The sequence below is a fragment of the Folsomia candida genome, unplaced genomic scaffold, assembly GCF_002217175.1.
Source record: "Folsomia candida strain VU population unplaced genomic scaffold, ASM221717v1 Fcan01_Sc015, whole genome shotgun sequence".
In the NCBI taxonomy this organism is placed as follows: Eukaryota; Metazoa; Arthropoda; class Collembola; order Entomobryomorpha; family Isotomidae; genus Folsomia; species Folsomia candida.
The window spans coordinates 3,050,507-3,071,431 of NW_019091207.1; the positions used below are offsets into that span (position 1 = coordinate 3,050,507).

At 34.4% G+C, this 20,925-nt stretch overlaps 1 protein-coding gene across 5 annotated transcripts; it reads right to left on the reverse strand.

The window, feature by feature from the left end:
* Window positions 1-8,491: 8,491 nt before the first annotated feature.
* LOC110856325 (derlin-1) lies at window positions 8,492-16,929 on the reverse strand. Of its 5 annotated transcripts, none has more exons than XM_035857020.1 (12): window positions 16,837-16,929; window positions 16,086-16,325; window positions 15,343-15,442; window positions 15,187-15,278; window positions 14,747-14,895; window positions 14,185-14,292; window positions 13,771-13,914; window positions 11,047-11,182; window positions 9,953-10,237; window positions 9,335-9,427; window positions 9,123-9,266; window positions 8,492-8,744 (listed from the first exon to the last, which is right to left on the reverse strand). In XM_035857020.1, the coding sequence occupies exons 2-12, from the start codon at window positions 16,236-16,238 to the stop codon at window positions 8,607-8,609; spliced, it is 1,542 nt and encodes a 513-aa protein (XP_035712913.1). In that variant the 5' UTR covers window positions 16,239-16,325; window positions 16,837-16,929; the 3' UTR covers window positions 8,492-8,606. The 5 variants fall into 5 exon arrangements, 4 of the variants coding, with proteins under 4 accessions (XP_035712913.1, XP_035712912.1, XP_035712914.1 ...); XM_035857019.1 differs by having other exon boundaries at window positions 16,086-16,349; window positions 16,823-16,912; XM_035857021.1 differs by having other exon boundaries at window positions 16,086-16,174; window positions 16,730-16,853.
* Window positions 16,930-20,925: the final 3,996 nt, after the last annotated feature.

The window sequence follows — 20,925 nt, forward strand, 5'->3', positions numbered from 1 at the left end:
GTTGGCACAAGGAACGCTTCAATTATATTTGAGCAGGAAGAATTTAATAATACGAAGAAGGTGAAAAGTTTTTTTCACAGTAATGACACTTCTGGATGTGCTGTGAAGTCGGAAATGAGGGAAAAGTTGGCAAGAAAGTCTTACTTTTACTTTTGAGCTGTACAACCCTCAACTTTGGACTTATTGTGACGCTAAACTTTCTTTTGCAACAAGGCTTTGTATCCTTCGTCATTAAAGCGTTCAGCTTCTGCTCAGATTTGGGTTTGGTTGAAGTGGCCGACGATTAACAAGCTATATGAAGATGCTTTTGTCAACTTTACGTATTTTACCAAGATCCCGAGAAATAGTGAGCACATTATCGTTAACCTTTGTATATTTGCACATCTCTCAAATTGAGCATAGCAACAGCAACACAACTTGTCAAGTTTTGTGAAATTTCTCGAAACTTTGGGTAGGAAAGATTTAGATTTTTTTAAGCAAAATTATTCAGTAACTGGGCATGTTTTTATTTCGCAAAATTATTTAGCAAACTCATCTTTAGATAGAGAAAGTACAGAAATTCATGGAAACAACATCAAAATCGGCGTTCTTACAAGTAAAAATAGCTTTGCGAGATTTGTGAGATTTGTAAAATCATATTTTATGAATCCCTTCACCACATACATTCTTTGAGCTTCGAAAATTTTCTAAATGAGACATAAGTACCCGTAGTGAAAGTTGAGGACATGTATCACGAAATATTTTGTAATTGTACAAGTTTAACCAGAATTACTGTTCGTTCCGGAGACAAATCCTGACAAAAGAATTGCTTAAGTAGGCTTGAAGATAAGAATTGATGCAATATTTGTAGTAAGTGAGAAGAATGGCTTATTAAAATGTATAAAATTTCAGGAATTTAACACAAGTAAGTATGTATCGTTTGCCAAGAGTTGTAAGGAGACTGAGGTGTGAATGAAATGATAATGAAAATGCCGGATGTTGCTCATTGATTTTGATGAAGTGGCGAAAATTATTGGAACACCTGCTTATTTGCACTTTCTCGGAAACTCAGGCAGAGTAAAGTGGCAGTGAAAGTGTAACCATATCCCCAGCCAGAAATGAAATAAACTTGAACAGAAATATTATGGCAAAACCCTATCCAACCTATCTCTAGGAATATTTATAAATAACCTATAATTTTCCTTATTGGCGGCTTTATCTGTCTAAAACGGATAGGCAATCTTTAAAAAAATTGTATAGGTAAGACGCTAGATAATATTTCTCAAAAAGGTTAAATTAGAAGAGTTCCACTGTAGAAAATGGTTAGTATCTTAAAAACCCTAATTATTGATTTGTAATTATTTTAAAATATGTATTATATTGTAAAGATCAGCTTCTTTAGTCCTCATTAATATTACATCTGTTACAATTTTTTAATTATTACATACAAATATGGACACAAATGGTGTCCAAATCTTACAAAATACGTGTAATAATACATTTAATAATAATAAATAATTGTTACACAGGCAAACATTGAATTTTGAAACAAGTTTAACATGTGTTACAAAAGCTAGCAAATTGATTTTTGTCATTAGTTTTTTGAACATGGAGAAAATTAAAGTTTCGTAGTGTATGTAAAAAAAATTGGAGAGTGTCAAATTCTATGTCATGTCGATTGCTCTATTCGAGAAGACAATGGCATGTTTGTATGCTGTTGCCAATATGTTGGCTTGATAGAATTAGACATATGGGTATCAGGAAAATTTAAAGAAGTCTTCGAAATCCCGTGTAATTTAATTCTACTGACAAGGAACACTTATGACCTGTCGTTTGAGTCCAGGCTACCCACTATGTTTTTTAGAATCTACTAGGACCCCAGATGAAGGATTCATTCTTATTTCCGTGTAAAACTCATATTTGGCGCCGCTAAATTCGCCAAATTTCAATGTTTTTATTTTTGAAACCGCCATAACTTTTGAAATCCTGGGCGGATTTTCAAAATTTTTTGCAAAAATCATGACAAGGAGTTCAACTTTCGGGTCCCATGAAATTTTTTCCAACATTTTAGCTTTTAAATTTTCGCAAAATTTCGTAATTTTCTTAGAAATGAGGGTTCGTCGGAAAAATGCTAAAAATATTTCAAAAATTAGAATTTTTTATTTTATTTTTTTCTCATAAATTTGGACTTTTGTGATCATTTTAAGCATAAAATTTTGAAAATCCGACATAATCTGCTAAAGTTATGGGGGTTTGAAATTGGTCGAAAATGCAAATTTTTAAGTTTGGCGCCACGGCACGGCGCCAAATATGAGTTTTACACGGAAATATGAATGAATCCTTCATCTGGGTCCTAGTAGATTGTAAAAAGCATGGTGGGTACCCTGGACTCAAACGACAGGTCGTGAGTGTCCCTTGTGAGTTACGGGTTAAAATTGTAATTTTTGCAAGACAATTATAATTTCTTTGTCACCTTCAGAAGGCGATATATTAAGCTTACTATTGATGAAAGTCTTATTTGCAGTGGGAAATGTTGCCATTCGTAGATTCTCCCCACCTCTGCCCCTCTTTTGGGGGCTAGTGATGAGATAACAGTCTCTTTCACTTACTACCTCTAAAAGTGTATGCATAGCTCGGTTGTTTGACGATCCAACCTTAAACCGTGGTGGCATGGGGTCGATCCCCAGTCTGCTCAATTTTAGTTTTGATCATTTTTTTGAACTTTTTATTTCTATTATAGGTTATTACATATTGCTCAAGCAATTGCGAAAAACAAAAACAAGAAATCCAAAATTTTCAAATTTAAAAAGTGCAAAAAATGATCAAAAATAAAATTGAGTACACTGGGGATCCAACCCACGCCGCTAAGGTTTAAAGTAGGATCGTCAAACAACTGAGCTATCGATGCATTTTTAGAGGTAGTAACTGAAAGAGACTGTTATCTCATCACTAGCCCCCAAAGGAGGGGCAGAGGTGGGGAGAATCTACGAACGGCAACATTTCCCACTGCAAATAAGACTTTCATCAATAGTATACAGTAAAAAAATTGGGTAGAGTCACATATATGCTTCGCACCGGTATTGATTTGTAGTAACTTCCTACCGGATTGGTAATGGTTTGTTTCCGTGTAGTAAATTTTCATTACTACCACAACGGTATCTTTATTATTATACGGTAATATTAGTTATTACCGTGTCGGCCAAGTCATGAAATCCGGTCGGTAATGATTGAATACCAATTGCCGGAGAGTACATGCATTTAAGGGAAAAATGCTATTGTATCGGGCACGATCCGATGCCATGTCACTCGTACAGGTTAAAATTGGAAACAAATAAGGACATTTTTCTATTGTTCTACGTAAGGATTTTCAGATTCTCTGAACGAGTGGGAAATAAGAGAATCAGAAGTTAATTACATTCCACAAATAACGATTCACTCGGAAATAGAAAAAGTTATCGAAAAAAGTACAAAAAAATCTAAATCAAATAGGCAATGATAGCTCATTATTTGGTTGTAATTCACTTTTTTATTTTTATTTTATTCCCAGCACCTAATTGACACTATTCTATTTGCAACTCAACTGTTACCAAAATTATTACCAAATCTATACCAGCACGGAGTATATATCTGACTCTACCAGATTTTTAAAGGTGCAAAATAAACTGACTTTTCTGCATTTAAAATTAACACGAGGCTCTTTTATAAAATGAGATTTCTATCTTTCGAAAGTGAAATAACAAATTTTAGCACGATTTCTTGACAAGAAAGGCCAAAGTATTTCGAAAAACTGAATTTTTTGTAAAACTTGATAAACTAGGCTGCCAGAAGTGTAAAAATTATTGGTTGAAAAGCATTTCGAGTCGACCAGATGGAAAAACAAGTGTAGCAAATTTCAAACATTGTGAAGTCAAATTATCTTTTTAAATTGAAATTCAACCATCATGATTCATGAATAATCATCACAATTCAACAACAATTCTGACTAAATACGACAAGTTTTGTAATGAGTCTATACAATTTACTCTGAAAACGAAGCAATTTTTAAAATTATTTCACAAATTTTACAAATACTTATGTAAATATTTGGAAAAGTAGCTTGGAAATTTTTGTAAGATGTAAATTTACCCATCCTCAGATCAAGGGCGTCTTTATATTATATATGTACAAGTTTGATATAAAATTATTCTACAAAATTTCTCAATTTACCAGTGGCTGCGTGAACGGCCACAGGAAAATTGTGGCAGTTTAACGTCACAATAGCTAATTGACAGATTCTCGTTATAATTATGGACGTACAATAGGTTAGTTATTGCTGGACGAATTTGTTAAGATTAATTAATCTATATCTCACTACTTCAGATTCTATAGTCTCAAACCTAATTTTTAACCAACTTAATCTCTATGTATACAATTACATTTTCTTATCAGAAGCCAAATCTCTGAATTTTTAGAAGATGATTGACCAGAATTTCTAACAGGAGTCTCAAATTTCCTCCTGGCAACAATACCTCATTTCTCCAAGATACTTGACCAGAATACGAAATAAGTAACTGAGGAATGTAAGCATTTGGTTTCGATTTCTTTACAAGTATGTATCACATCTCGGTAAAATGTTGACCTTTCTCTCCCACAGAACACAATTTATTGTAAAAATTGTTGAAATGAAATCACTCTCGGTCACATCACTTGACGGAAAATCTCGGATTTCTGTGAAATTGAGCCCCAGATTGGGGAGGAATGGAATCGAGAGTGTGACCTACCCGCTAGCGGGTAGGTCACACTCTCGATTCAGCGGCCGCTGAAAGGGAGAAAATAAAATCCGGAAGGAGTGAAAGTGAAAGTCGTGTGGTGGACGCATCATGTCACATTTGGCGTAATATCGAGTATGCTAAAAATGTTGACTTGTTGTAAGGTCAATGAATATGAAATTAATATAACACGAAATATTTATTGCTGAAAAACTTACTTCATATTAAATACAATAGTGGTATTCACAGTAGTGGTATTCACAGTAACCGATTATAATCGTGAGGACAATTATAATCACAATCGATTATAATCATATACCATGAACGCACCAGATTATTGTTGTATTTTGATTATGTTGCCTAAAATATCCAGCAGGATTCATTAAATAGTATCATAGCAACGGCTACTTTTTCCGGACGCTTTAAAAAATTGCATTTGGATCAAGGATTATAATCCAAATAATCGTCCTCGGAGAGGATTATTTTTTTGACGATTATAATCACATTGGTTTATTTTTTCCCAGGGAGAATTTTTGGGTGATTATAATCGATAATGATTATAATCGCAATAATCGGTTACTGTAGTGGTATTCACAGAAATCATAACAATTTCTGTTAATGAAAGAAATCAAAACAGAAATCATAACCGAAATCATAACCGTAATCATAACCGAAATGATAACCAAAATGATAACCGAAATCATAACCGAAATCATAACCTAAATCATAACCGGAATCATAACCAAAATCATAACCGAAATCATAACCGTAACCATAACCGAAATCATAACCGAAATCATAACCGAAATCATAACCGAAATCATAACCTAAATCATAACCGGAATCATAACCAAAATCATAACCGAAATCATAACAGAAATCATAACCGAAATCATAACCGTAACCATAACCGAAATCATAACCGAAATCATAACCGAAATCATAACCGTAACCATAACCGAAATCATAACCGAAATCATAACCGAAATCATAACCTAAATCATAACCTAAATCATAACCTAAATCATAACCGTAATCATAACCAAAATCATAACCGAAATCATAACCGAAATCATAACCTAAATCATAACCGGAATCATAACCAAAATCATAACCGAAATCATAACCGAAATCATAACAGAAATCATAACCGAAATCATAACCGAAATCATAACCGAAATCATAACCGTAACCATAACCGAAATCATAACCGAAATCATAACCGAAATCATAACCGAAATCATAACCTAAATCATAACCTAAATCATAACCGTAATCATAACCGAAATCATAACCTAAATCATAACCGGAATCATAACCAAAATCATAACCTAAATCATAACCTAAATCATAACCGAAATCATAACCAAAATCATAACCTAAATCATAACCGAAATCATAACCGTAACCATAACCGAAATCATAACCGAAATCAGAAATCTTATCTGTGCTGTGATTGGTGGAGCCAGGAAGCCGGCAACCAATCAGAATGCAGGAATGTCACGGAAAATTTCACGGGACGGACTTTTCGAAATTATAATATAGATTTTTATAGGAGACTACACTTTCAAAGTTTTTGCGTTATATAAGTTAGAGAAATGTTATTAAAAATTTTGAATTGACAAAATCGACAAGTTCCGAATTAGCAATGATTTTAATGATGGCTAACTTGTAAATTTGTAGGTTTTGGTCAAATCATAATCTAATCTCAATTTTAAAAATATTCTTTGTTTACAGGAATTCAATTTTATTCAAAATTAAAAAAAAATCCCATACATTTTTTTCTCTTGTTGCTTTCTCTTCGTATTAAACAATGTCTTTTGCACGATTTTAGAGGTAAAAAAAATGAATTTGACTTCACCTCTGCCCCTGACATGACAGATCAGGTGACAAAATCACACTACGAACATGAAGATAAAACATGTTAGCAACGATATGTATGTTTTACCTTGAGATCTACAAATACGAGCCTTGCATAAAAAATGACGGCGATATCTGGTTCGATTTCCTCCTCGAGTAAATTCTCGTATCGTTTTGACAACCAGCAACATATTTTTTTAATAATCGAAACATCAAATTCTATGCAGATTCAAATAATTGAACATAAAACGGTGACCTGGGTGAAAGTTTGGTCTTGAGGGAGCCCAATTCGTACATAACTTTTGCTCGGTTAAGCATGAAATTGAAAACCGTGAGGTAAAATGAGACATTTGGCTTACTCACGGCAATCTAAGTGTGTAAATTGAGTGGTTAATTTTTTTATTCTGCTCTATTTTGAAAAATCATGAGATATTTTTGTTCACAATTAGAGTCGAAGCTAAATCAAATTTATTAGTCAAAATTCAACTAAAGCAAATTAAATTACAAACCTTCAATTTATAAATTTGGTAAAAAGAACTGTTGCCAAATAACCCACAACGGCCAACTCTATCAATTTCATAAAAATTAACGATAACAAATTTATCCAGATTTTTGGAATTTGTATTTACAAAAATTTAAGTACCCATAAATTTACAAAAATAACAAAGTTTATTGCTCTACAAAAGTCTGACTTACACACCATTTTGGTCAAAGTTAGTTTTTTGTTGGTAGTTGATTACAAATATAAAGATATGTAAAAACCCTTGTCACTTGTAGCTAGTGGTCTCAACGGTCCGGTTTTTGGAACCGAACCGGTAAGGAATGGAGAACCTACCCGGAACCGAACCGGCTGTTGCGGCCCAACCAGTAGTGTTATGATAAGATGGAATAGCTGCATTAAAAACAATTCTACCTGACCTATTTTTGCTGACAAGTTTATAAACAAGTCCACAAACTGAGTTAAAAAGTTCGGTCCGCCCGGTTCGGTCCGGTTCTAGAACCGGAACCGAACTGAACCGGTAATAAAAGTTCGGTTCGGTTCCGGTTAGGTTCTGTCAGAACCGAGAACCGTTGAGACCACTACTTGTAGCATGCACTTAAAAAATCGTCGAACCCAAAAATTGCACCATCTTTTTGCCGAAACTGCCGAACCCATTCAAGATTCATTCTGAATCAAGAATCACTGGCCATCTCTCTCAAAAATAAAAATTTGTAATTATGCAATTCTAATTCGTAAAAGTTTCGAACAGAACGAATCAATATCTGAGATTGTGCACAAGCCTTTACGAATATCAGGGAATATATGTTTTCGACGTTGCAAAATCACGCTTCACAAAACATTTTAAGAAACAAAATAAAATCTTTCCCATATTTGCAACAAATTAATATTGCTTGTTTGTTTGTTTTTTTACAAATGCAACATCCAGAAATCAATTGGAAACCTATTGCAAAATTTGTAAAATTTTTGTTTTACCAAATTTAACATCTAAAAATCTATTCCAAATCATTTGAAAAATATGGGAACATATATACCACAGTGGGATGCAATCTTATATTCTGAAAGGCAACTTTAACTCTCAAAATATATACTTTTCGGCGTTAACATATTACATTTTTTTTAATTATGCAGTAAATATTTCCCTTTGTGTAACGTTACTAAATACGAAATACCGAAATTGTTTTAAATATTTGGAGCATGGAAAACTCCATCAATTCCTAAAAAAAAACATGGAAAACTCCATAAATTCCTAAAAAATGGAAAGATTACGATTGGAGGAAAATCAGGCTACAAATGTATTATCCAGTCCTTTATAACTTCGTAAAATCAGTAAAGATTTATAAAACTTGACACAAATTTCTAAAGAAAATTAGAATCTTACGAATTTTTGCAAACAAATTGTAAATCAATGTGTAAAAATAGCGCACTTTGTTTATTTCTTAATCAGCTTAAATGAGTTATAAATGAATTCTCAGTCATAATAAGTTTTGTACAATTCCAGCAATTAAATTTCAATCAATTCACTTCTGCTGGGACATCAATTTCATTACTGCTTTCGCCAAAATGTTAATATTTACAATTGCTCCTTCGTCGTCATGAATTTTATGCAAAACTTGTCGCTCCCTTCCTCGAAGGAATTCTTTCGAAGAAACCAGTGACTATAAATTAAAAAAAGAAATATTTATAATGGGGAAGCAAACCATGTTCAAGCCGAGTAATTTTTTGACCATGTTAGTTTGAAAGAGCACCTCTTTAAAAACAATGTTTAGTGCGGAACTTGCGTAGATTCGAAAAATTCAGCAAGTTCTGGGCTCCGCATGTTGGCAAAAACGCGTAACTGCTGCAGCAAGGCAAAGATTCTACTAGAAAACTGAGCGCTTTTGCGAATTTGGGCGCCCAAAAAATGCTGAATTTTTCACATCTACGAAAGTGCAGCACTAAATGTTGTTCTCAAGAGTTCTGTTCCAAACTAATAACATGGACAAAAAATAAATATGGTAATAAACAGTTTAAGAACTCATTAAAAATTATCTTACAGTTAATGGATGTTCGGCCATTTGGTAAATTTTCTCCCACGCCTTCTTATCAAACTCGGCGTCAGGAAAAACTCTCGTAATCAAATTACTCGTGTAAGCCTCTGCCGCAGTTAGAGTTGCGTTGAAGTGGAGCATTTCGCCGGCCTGGTTTATACTTTTGATAAATTAGAGGTTTAAATTGATTAAATTGCAAATTTATGCACTACTTTTACCTTCGCTTGACCCATAACTTTTGGTAGAAGGTAGCCTGCGCAACATTCAGTAGGAGGAATTCCAAATTTTATAAAGGGTGTGGTAAAAGTGGCCTGCAAATTGGTAAAAATCATTTAACTAAAGAAGACATTATGCCAGCTTATTTTCAGTGGACGCGGAAGCTGTGGGGACATTAACATTGTAAGATTGGGGAGGCCGGGGTATGTATAACATGGACAGATGATGGGGACATCGAACAACTTAGGGGACCATACCTGTTCAAAAAATTGGGTTTGATTCAAAAATCAGACATACCGATTTCTGACTGAATATTTTATTCACATTCAGTCATTTTCCGTCAAATTCATTTCATTTCACTTCACTTCATCGGACTTCATTTCTTATTTCGTCCCGAAAGGAGTGAAAAACGAAAGGTGAGAACAATCCTATCATTCACGCTCATACATCCAGCAAGACAGAATCCTTCAGTCAATTTCATTCAAATGGCAGGAAATTCATTTTCATTCACTTTCATAATCAATCAAATGAATGAAAGTGAACAGGTATGCATTATGGAGACATTGTCCCTCCGTCCCCACACGTTTCCGCGGCCACTGCTTATCTTATGCACGGATTGCCTTATCTGACGCGAACACCGTGTCCGTATGAGGCAACATTGTGACGCCAATTCCGACTGCGTGACCATTAACGAGAGCAACAATAGGTTTTCGGCAATCGATTAGGCTTTTAGTGAATATTGAGACTTCCAATTCATTCACGGTCGTTTTTTTCTGACAATCTTCGAAAAGAGAGGAAAGGTCATTTCCAGCAGTGAAAAAGTTGCCTGTTCCACGGATCACGATAATTTTTGTGGTCTTATCGTCATTACTATCGTAAAGAGATTTCGTCATTTCTTGGAACATCTGGGGAGAAGAGGGAAAGCATGGCTAATTAGATACTTACGTAACCGCAATTCTAAAAAAATTCTTGAGAACGATATTGAATTCATAACTTACAATGCGATAACGCCAGCGGTCTCGCTCCGATTTTGACGAGACAGCAATAATTGTGTACCCTTAGGTAAATAATTAAACACGTGTTTCAGGATTATTCATAATGCTCAGTTTAAACAAAATTATTAAGGAATCCGTGATCGAAAATTTGAATTTTTACCGTATAATTTTTCTCGCGAGGGAGAAAAAGAAATTATCGCTCACGGATTCCGTAATATTTTCGTTTCGACTGAGCATTATGAAATATCCTGAAACACGTGTTAATTATTTACATACGGCTACACAATTATCGTGGTTTCGTGAAAATAGGAGCGAGACGGCTGGCGTCATCGCATTGTTAACAACGATTAAATTTCCATGATTTCCTGTGAAAAACTAATATTTTTATGTCAGTCAGTTTCTACGTTTTGAGTTTTTTTTAACTAAAATAACGAAAAATACACTTTTTAACATTGGTCGGTATAGGGAAAATTCCAAAATTTGTGAAGAAAAATATCCACAAGTCAACTTTTTATCGTCGAGTTTTCCACAAAATACTAATAAAAAATGCTAACATTTTGGAAAATTTTGAGAAATCTGCATTTTTTCAAAATACGTGATATGACGTATTTGAGCTCATATTTTGGCATACGTCATATGACGAATTTGGTCCAACCAAATTCCTCTTTAACCTCTTTTCCTCTTAACGTCAGCATTTTTCATGTAACATGATAAATTACCTGTGTACTTATGGCGTTCTTCTTAGCTGGTCTGTTAATGGTGAGAGTCTTAACTCCGTTCTCAACTTGCACCTCTAAATCGGCAAATTTGGCTAAAGAAATCGAAAATGGTCTCACTCCCAGCAAAATACTGAACCTGTGTAATTAAGTAATTTTTATTTGTACAAAACAAAATGCAGTTCTGCTTTGAAGACTAGTCAATTTTGAACCACGTTTACCTATTGAGCTCTTTTATCGGTAACATTTTTACACTAATTTTACTTCTGTAAGCAGGATTTTCTACAGAAATTGATGTATTCAAAGATAATGTTTATGATATTCTGTTTGCAATATATGTATGTAGACGACTCGCATGCGGAATTGTAGACTGATGACACTGACCATTCCAACAGAACTGGCTGCTGTTTGGCCATGAAAATCCAGACGTGATCTGATAACACGGACCAGCCTAACAAAACTGGTTATCTGTCTGGCAATGAAAATCCAGTACCAAGTCGACTACTGATTGCATAAAAAGTTGTATGCAAATACATTGGGAGAGAAATGAACAAAGTGCAACGGTGTTGTTATGATTATTATATAAGGGGTAAACGAAGGGAAGAATCGCTTTATATAGAAATGTCTTGTCTGTCCGTCCATCCGTATCCACGATAACTCTAGAACAAATTCGAATTTCGAAATATGGTTACTAATTTTTAGGGACAAACTGTGCGTTGCAAATTAGGAAATTAGCCTAAATTATCAAAATCTATGGGAATTTATCAATTTGGAAATATGATAAAAAACTGCTTTATTAGTGACAATATTTGATGCCAATATGCATAAATTGTTAAATAAGATCTTTCATTTTTATGAAAACATTTCTTGCTTGTCAGATTTTAAAGCCATATTTTATATTAAAATACTAGGGAGTCTGCATGAATGTTTCCGTGGACCCTGAACGTGACGTAGAACCGTAGATTTTGAAACTACGTCGACGTTGCGTTGTGACAGTTTGCAAATTGACGTCCGTGTCGTAAACCGTAACGTAAAAATGCATCTTTTTTCTACGTTGCACGGTTACGGAATTATAGTTTGCAATTCCACAAATAAATAAATACGTAATTATGTTTTCTATTCTTCCAATTTTTACTTTACAATTTTTAGTTGTGAATTATTTTAGAATTATCAACAAAAGTTTCTGTTTAAATTTCAAAACCCTTCCCAGCATTAACTTGACGGAGATAAGCAACCTGGGGGCGGTTGCACCAGACACTTTGCACCCCACACTTTTCATTTTTAAGCTTTTTTTAAAGATTGTATTTCACCAAATCCGAGTTGCATTTAGAAAATTAGTTAACTAATTAATTTCAACAATTTCAGTCCTTCTTCCACATCTTTCTAATTACTAATTAATGCCAATTATAAAATCGTTAACCAAAGTCCTTGGATTAGTTTATCTTAATTAATATTAATAAATTCATCTGCAAAATGCACCGATTTTACTCTCCGTTTTGTCCGTTTCGGATGCAAATATTGCAAATTTCATACTAGTTAAATTTTTGATCGATTGATACTTTGTTAGAAATCTGTAAGAATAGGTGCGTTAGGAGACCTCCATTGTTAGTCAATCTAACACTGAGGAGGTGTGAGGTGGTTATCGCCAATTTATCCAGGGGTTTTCCAAAATGCGAATGTTTACGCCAGTTACAGAATTTGAAAAAATCAGAATTTTTCAAAACGCTGCCACTTTTCGAATTTGAACAAACATAATTTTTGATAAGAAGTACTATAAAAATTCATTTTATAAAATTTTAAATATTTTCATGCTATTTCTAAGTTTTTTTTAAAACGCAAAACCGTTAATTTTTTGAAAATTATAAGTTTTTTAAATAGGTTTTTTATAATTTCAGACTAATTCTGAGCACAAACTGTGTATAATTTTTGAAATCGGGTTAAAATTCGAAAGTGACAGCGTTTTGACAAATTCTTATTTTCGCCAATTTTTTTAAATTCCGCTACGGGCGAAAACATGCGCATTCTAAAAAAACGCATAAATATGGGTCGGCATATTTCTGAGCGTGACAATTTAAAATTACTCCTGTCAAAATCGGAAATAAACACGTAACACCTCCTCATTGTAAGTAAATTCAAGCAATAAATAACTAATTATGCAAATAGTGAGGAGATAAAGTCAAATTATTATTCTTAATTGTGATAGTATTGCTCCTAACATATTAAAACATTCGAAAGAAAGCTGTTAAAATATTTGTTTAAGGTTAAGGAATTATTTTGTATATGTATTTACGCTATTATTTGAACCAATTTTTTAGAAATGGTTGAGTCCGTAGAACGTCCGTGAAAATTAGTTTTTCACGTTGATTTTTAAACGTAGCGACAGAGAAAACATCGTAAATACGTGAAAAATTACGGATGTCTTACTACGGGTCACGTTGCGTGTTTTTATGCAAACTGTCGCCCTCCGCAACGTGAAGACGTGAAAAATTTCCGTGAAAAGCTACGGAATCACGTTGCTACGTCACGGAAATTATTTACGGAAGTATACATGCAAACTCCCTACTTATTCACGTTTAACTTAAATAATTTCAGATTCTACTTCTTGTTCTATTTTAAAATTTCAGTTTCGGAAATATTCTTTACTTTGAAAAATTCTTTAAGACAAATTTTAATTAAAATAGAGAAATTAGGTTACAGGATATTCTGAGTGCAAAAATTTTAGCTCACTGAGCAGTATCACTGAGAACACGCCCCGTACCAGGAAAGCTGTACGTAGACGGGGTCAGCCTTGTGGGTCCAGTGTCTCGATAGTCTTCGACATAAATCCCTTCAGACATTTGGGCCATCCTTGGATTGCGGAAAAGGGATTGGCTAAATTGAACACGGTTAAATGTGAATGACTTCATTGATATAATAAATAATGAGGCATTTCACGTCAAACTTCGTAACTCCGTAACGTAAAGTGAACTTATGAAGATCAGCTTATGTATCAACCAACAAACCTGCCTTTTATCTTCGTAAGGTTTCGTAAGTTCGTAAGCAAAAATTGCCTTTGAGATGTTCAAAATCTACGTGGTTCTGGGCTTACGAAGGTTGACGTGAATTGTCTCACTAATACAAAAGTAGAATTAGTATTATTACAAAAACCGTGGCGTTTCAAACAGTGGTCTCCCATGAAGCCGGGCCCATTCCGTGGTGGAGAAATAGTACGCGTGACCAGCAAGAATTCCAATGGCTTGGGCTATCCAACTATCAAACCAAACGGACAAAATATGTACCAACTATTTAGGGGACGTTCTTAAATTACGTAGCGCTTTAAGGGAAAGGAGGGGGTTTGAAAATTCCGTTACGAACCGTTACCAATGCGGGTTTGCGACAAGGATAACTTTTTTTTGGTCGCTTCAAAATGTGATTTTCACAAAAAAAGGGGTTTCAAACGATCTATTTGTGTTTTTTGGCAATCTTAATTTATTCTACTGCTCCAGATCTATTTACTACTTTAAAATGTATTCCAGCATTTAAAATAAAAATGTATGGGATTCAAATTTTAAAAAATCGTCACATTACGGCGTAGTAGAGGGGTTTGGGTAAGCATTATGCGGGCATTGCATAGGGAGGGCAGGGTTCAAAAACTGCATTTTAGCGTTACGTAATTTAAGAAGTCCCCTTTAATGAATAGATAATCCGTTTTAAATTTCCTTACTCGTTGTAAAGGATAAGATCCATAATGGCGAGGACAAGGGGAAAAATTTTAGCCTTGAACTCGGTCCCAAACCAAAACCGGATAATCACATTTGGGTTTAATTGACACCAAATGTAAACCACGGAATTGATCATTGGGCCCAGCAGAATCTATAAAGACGACATTGAAAGTTATGATATTGACATTAATATCTTCTTCAATCACAAATTATATTAAGGAAATTCACGTTAACCTTCATAATTCCGTAACCCCCGTAAATTTACGAAGATCAGATTACGAACGAAAAAAATGCCTTTCATCATCGTAAGATTTTGTAAGTTCGTAAGAAAAAATTGCTTTTGAGGCGTTCGTCAAAGGTTCGTAAGTATCGAAAGTTTACGTAGTTACGAAGGTTGACGTGAATTGCTTCATTGTATTTGTGTAATTATGTACATTCTTACTGGATAATCAAGTGCAAGTCCAAGATTGAAACATACGAACCAATTTACCACCAAGAGAAACGCGTATGTTCCTTGTTTCGTGGCATAGTGTTCTGCAAAAACGAAGAATGCAAAGTTTTTGTAGTTGACCTTATTTTTTTTACCTTTTTGCATTACCTTCTTCCAATTTTCTGGAGTAAGAAACCAACAGATAGAGCTTCATCAGCCAGAGGAAACCTACCGGAAAATAGATTGCAGCTGTCACCGGTCTCCATAACTAGAAAGATTTTTTAAAATTGAAAACATTAAAGAAATTATTAGTTGAAACCATAATTTCCGATTACTTCCTACGTATACATTATATAAGTAAACTGTTATTGATAGGGTAGTAACTTCCTACCGGAGCAGTTTGTTTCTGAGTGGGAAATTTTTCAGTACCACAACATTACCGCCAGGGTAATGAATTTGTTTCCGAATAACACTAAATTTATTACAACTACGGTAATAATTTTTACCTCCTGGTTGTACTTATTACCAGCGCGGTAACTAATTATGGTTATATAGTCACCAAGTAATGGCGTTGTTGCCTGATTTCTTGGTGTGCACCTATGTACGTATTGGCATTTTATCTTAAATAAAGTCAAAAGTGGTCTTGATAGGTAATAACGTTAGTAATAGATCGGTATTAAAGTTTTGTCATATCGGTAGTAAATTTTTACGTACCTACATAATTTTAACACCAAATGGTAGCAACTTTACAGATAATACCATAAATGAATATCTGCCTGACTATACCAGATTTCTAACAGTGTATTAACTTTTTGCAACATAAAAGTTATACTTTTAATTTCTAAATATCTAATAATCAGTTAATTAAATTAGCTTATCATCCCGTTCGTAATTAATAATGAAAAACTTGCCTGGAATCCATAAACAATGCGGTCCAACGATAAAATAACTCGATCGCCCCCAACTACGCCGAATCTCACCAGTAAGGGTAACACGATAGCTGCGATAAACCAGTGCCTCGTTAAATACGGGAGGCGAAGTAGCCAATTTTTTACGTCTTCCATTATGTATTGCCGACAAGGTCGTGAAGATTAACGACTCAGATAGTTCAAGTAACTTAAAGTTTTAACTTTATTCACGTGCACGTGCGACTGAATATTTCATTTCCGGATGAACTATGTTAACGGTGAAATCGATGATTCATTGTCAGAATCAGCATATCATTTTTCGGCTCTGGGAATTTATTTTATTTTAAATTCTGGACGACGAATCATACCTGTTCACTTTCATTCATGTGACTGATTATGATAGAGAATGAAAATGAATTTTGTGTGATTTTAATGAAAATGAGTGAAAGATTCAGTCATTTCAGATGAGTTACTTTTGAATGAAAAAGTTTTTTTTGAACAGGTAAATATGTTTACAGTGCAGGGTGTTCCCAACTCTTCAAAAATTTATACTCCAGATTTTGAAGATCTTTCATTTAAGAAACTTTCAGAAAAATTCGAATTCACTGAAACTGGCTTAAAAAGGCTCAAAATACTAGTCAACTTACCGACTACAAATTTGTCATCCAGAATTTTAAAATGAATTCCAGGAGGTGTGCAATGATTAAAAATGTGCTGATTTTGGTGATGTCGAGTCTTACGTTAACAACTTCACCCTTGACAAAGAAATTGAATTTGGGTCCAGGTAAATGAGCCAATAAAGAGTTGAGGCATACGTGCACGTACTTACTTATATAACGTATTACCATTACTTTTTACGTATAAGTAATACGTTATAAATGTATAAACGTATGAATAATGTTTACTATGTATGACAATACCACAAGATTTATTCTCTTGCGTTACAGAATTATACAATAAGAGCGAACATAATTGGACGCGGCTCATTGCTTAATTAATCGAACTGACTTTTTGTTAGGTGAGGCAAAGTCGGATGGCAGGACCGGTGGCCGCGGAAGCGTGGGGACAATGTCCTAATCGAAAGTTGGCAGTGGGACATCCAATAAATTTGTCCCCAAGGTGAGACTGACGGACAAAAACATCGACCAACTCTGTTAAAAATTATATGGCAATTACAATTTTGTAGTATTGCCTTTCCAATCCAATTTCCAATTAATTAAATTTGTAATTGGTGGGATTCATTTAACAATTAGCTACATTTTGATTTTCCAAAATTTTCATAATAATCTTGCATTTTTTAACGTTCAGATTAGTGTTTCATACGCTAAATTTGTTTTAAATCGTGGATTTTTTTGCAAACAAAACCAGGATTTGAAAAATTGGCTTCTACAATATGTCCCCTCGGTCCAAATTATTCTCCGTGGGCACTGCCCACGGAGAATAATATCCATCATAATAACCATAATATCCATCATAAAAACATAATATCCGTCCAGTACAAATCTCATGTAGAAATCGCATGTCTAAAGTGACCAAATAGAGGATTCTATTTCGTTGGTTCTCAAAATACTTATTAAATTTGTGAGGTTTAACCTTCAAAATTGAATATTCAAAGGCCAGATCAAAATTATTACGGGCATTTCATAAAATAAATTATATTAAAGGAATCGTGTGGTTTGTATCTTTAGTAAAATCAAATCAGTAGTCTCACGTAAGAGCGTTTTGTATTGTTTGTTAGTCAATTAATTCAACCCATGTTCCAAAGCAACACGGAGATTATCCTTTTCCAGGAATTATGGAGTAAATGTATGTCCTTACTCACTCCTATATAAATTCAGTGATTCTGAACCTGCGTTTGCACAACGTTCTACGATTCGCTTTGTTAATATGAAATTAATCGTTTTAGCGGAGAGTAGCTGCGTTTGAAAGATTTTGTATACAAAATTAGCAACAAGACTAAAAATTCCTTCTGGGCATATTTTCTTGCAACGTTAATCCTAAGTATTTACTATCCTCTTAGGCGTGTCACTTCATTTGCATAAATCTCACTAGGTCCATTTTCGGTGATACGGACTTTCCATGTTGAAGAAATTTTATGCGAATGCGTCAAAATATGCAAATGAGATGACTAACACAAATAATTCCACTATACATAGTGTATTCATAAGTCCCCGCACAAACATTTCTGGTGATAAATCCCAAAGTATTAGAGCTATGTGTTAGAAATTTTTATGGCCGAAGAAGATATTAATATTGCTTAGAAATCATAACTTCTTTCTCAAGATTTCGTCCACGGGCTTATACAGAAGACGTAAGTCGTGGCGGAAACTACTCGATCGCAGCACGCACGGATTTCGTGGGAAAAGTGCCCAGATCTTCAGTAAGTGTGACCTCAGGCGTTCCACACTTGGGTGAGATTTAGAGCATAGTTGTGTCTATAATTTTCACCAGCAGTCATAATTTAGGGGATTAAGGTCTGCAGATGTTGAGCACCGTTCCACGGATGAAAAAAAGTCAAACAAAATTGTCTGAAGCCAGTTTTGGACTATTTTGCACTTTGCGCAGGAGCAGAGTCTTGTTGAAAGGTCCCATGTTGATTTTCGGAGGACTCAGGGTTCTGGTTATTAACTTTTGGCTCTAAAACACTATGAAAATAATTATTGACTCGAACCTTTACTCCTAAAAAACAGAGATTTGCGTTCTTCAGCAAACTCGCTCACATTCACACCATCGTGATGACTTCTTATTAACTTCCGCATACTTAAATGAATGTCAGACGCCTGTTGAGCCAATATCTGGCCATTTTTTAATTTTAAATTTTTCTCAAACAGGGAAAAATGTGGAACACTTTTCTCATGAAAACGGCGCGTGCCGCGATCGAGCAATGCCCGTCACGAGTTATGTCTTGCATGTAGGCCCGTGGACGAAATCTTTAAAACGAAGTTATGATTTCTAAACAATATTAACGCCTTGTTCATACACAAAAATTTCTAAGAAATATCTCCAAGGGTTTGAGATTTATCACCAGAAATGTTTGTGCGGGGACTTATGAATAGACTATGTGCATACATACGTTGCTGGCTGTTGCCTGGGCAAAAAAAGTATCAAATTTTTTAGCAAAAAGGACCAGGATGAGTTAGATGAAAAATACAAATACTAGTATAAACGCCCGACGTTTGACCTCAACGTAAAGGATACGGCATGAATGCATGTCTCATTATGGGAAATGTATACGCATTACTAAAATGTATGTTTGTATATATACATACATACATTACATTAGTACGTTACAACTACAAAATTATCATGAAAATTTTGGCAAATATAATATAAATCTTGCTGATTATTAGAAAATGTATCGCATGTCTATATATAGACAGTTTTTGGATGTCACTCTATAACACTAATCATATAATCATTCATAACACTCCGCAGTTCTGCGCACGCAATAAAGGTTTTGATGCTCTTTCAAAATATTTTCATTAATTGCTCCTAATTCGGAAATTAAAACTCATAACATTATATTTTGTTGAATGATATTGGTAATGCAGGGTAGATATGGTGAAATCTCACTGTATAACCATCATAATTTTCACACCGTTTATATTTTGAGACTGCTCTCCTTACCTTTACTGTTATATATTTACAAATCTATGCGTATGCCCCAAGCAGAGAATTTAAACGATAGTGCCACCGACCTAGCATTGCTAGATTCGCCTATTTTAAGTAAAGTAGATTTAGCTCATGACAGCCCAAGACACGGATTGGGTGACAAATTCAGGACGACGATAGATTATATGTAGGGAGAATCGATAAACATGTTAGCGACGATATGTGCATATATTTACCCTGAAATCTGCAAATACGCCGCTTCGATAAACAAAATGATTTTGATTTCTGGTTCAATTTCCTCCCTGAGTAAATTCTGGTATCGTTTTGACAAGCAGGAACATATTTTTGGAGCCAGCCCTATGCAGATTTAAATAAGTGAACATGAAACGTGACCTTTTAAACGTGAAGTTTAAAAGGTCTCAAAACCACACTTACGTGTGGTTTTGAGGAACATGAGACTTTTGCATTTGAATGTATGAAATTGGAAAGCGAAATGTGGAGCTAGGCGCATTCACGTCAACTTTTGCAATCTTAACGTATGTACATAGCAAGGATATATAGCGACATTTAGAAAAATGAGACAATTTCGGTTCGTAATTCGAAGAAAACCCCCAAATTTAGCAATTAATCAAAATTAAAATTACTTAATTCAAAAATCTGATTAATGATTAATGATTAATTTCAACATAATTGTCCCAAAAAAATCCTAATTTTGCACCTTTCTCTTCCACATAACTACTTTTTTTCTGGGCCAATTTCTTCCACCATTTTCTTTCACACCGAGATGTTTTCCGCGTTAATAACTTTTCCTTAAAACACTACACAACCCAACCAAATAAAAATAAGAATGGATGATAAAAGAGCGGAAGTTATGGTGTGAGCATCCGGTCGTTGCGGGGCAGATAAAAATTATACAATTGGACAACTTTCTCTTATTTATTGTCTGCTCGTCGACTTTCTCTTTCTCCATCAGTGGCCGCGGGAACCGTGGGGACATTCGCATCATGGGATAGGGAAGGGAGGGGTTTATACAACATGGGAAGATGATGGGGACATCGAATAAGCATACACTCTTAGAAATGCGGTTACGATTTTAACCAAAAAGTAAACGTATGTGACTCTACCACCGCGGTTATAAATTTGTTATCGAGTGGTTACAATTGTCAGCGACTTGGTATTAAATTGTCACCAGAGTTTAATAAATTTATAACCGGTTGGTGATAAATTCATA

Bases quoted from the DNA above. Each gene is read 5' to 3' on its own strand.
- LOC110856325 (XM_035857020.1), bottom strand. From the start codon at position 16,238: ATGGAAGACGTAAAAAATTGGCTACTTCGCCTCCCGTATTTAACGAGG. The intron at 14,293-14,746 runs GTAAGGAAATTT...TTGGTTTGATAG, and splicing joins GATCTTATCCTTTACAACGA to TTGGATAGCCCAAGCCATTG. The intron at 10,238-11,046 runs GTAATTTATCAT...TCTTCTCCCCAG, and splicing joins AGAACGCCATAAGTACACAG to ATGTTCCAAGAAATGACGAA.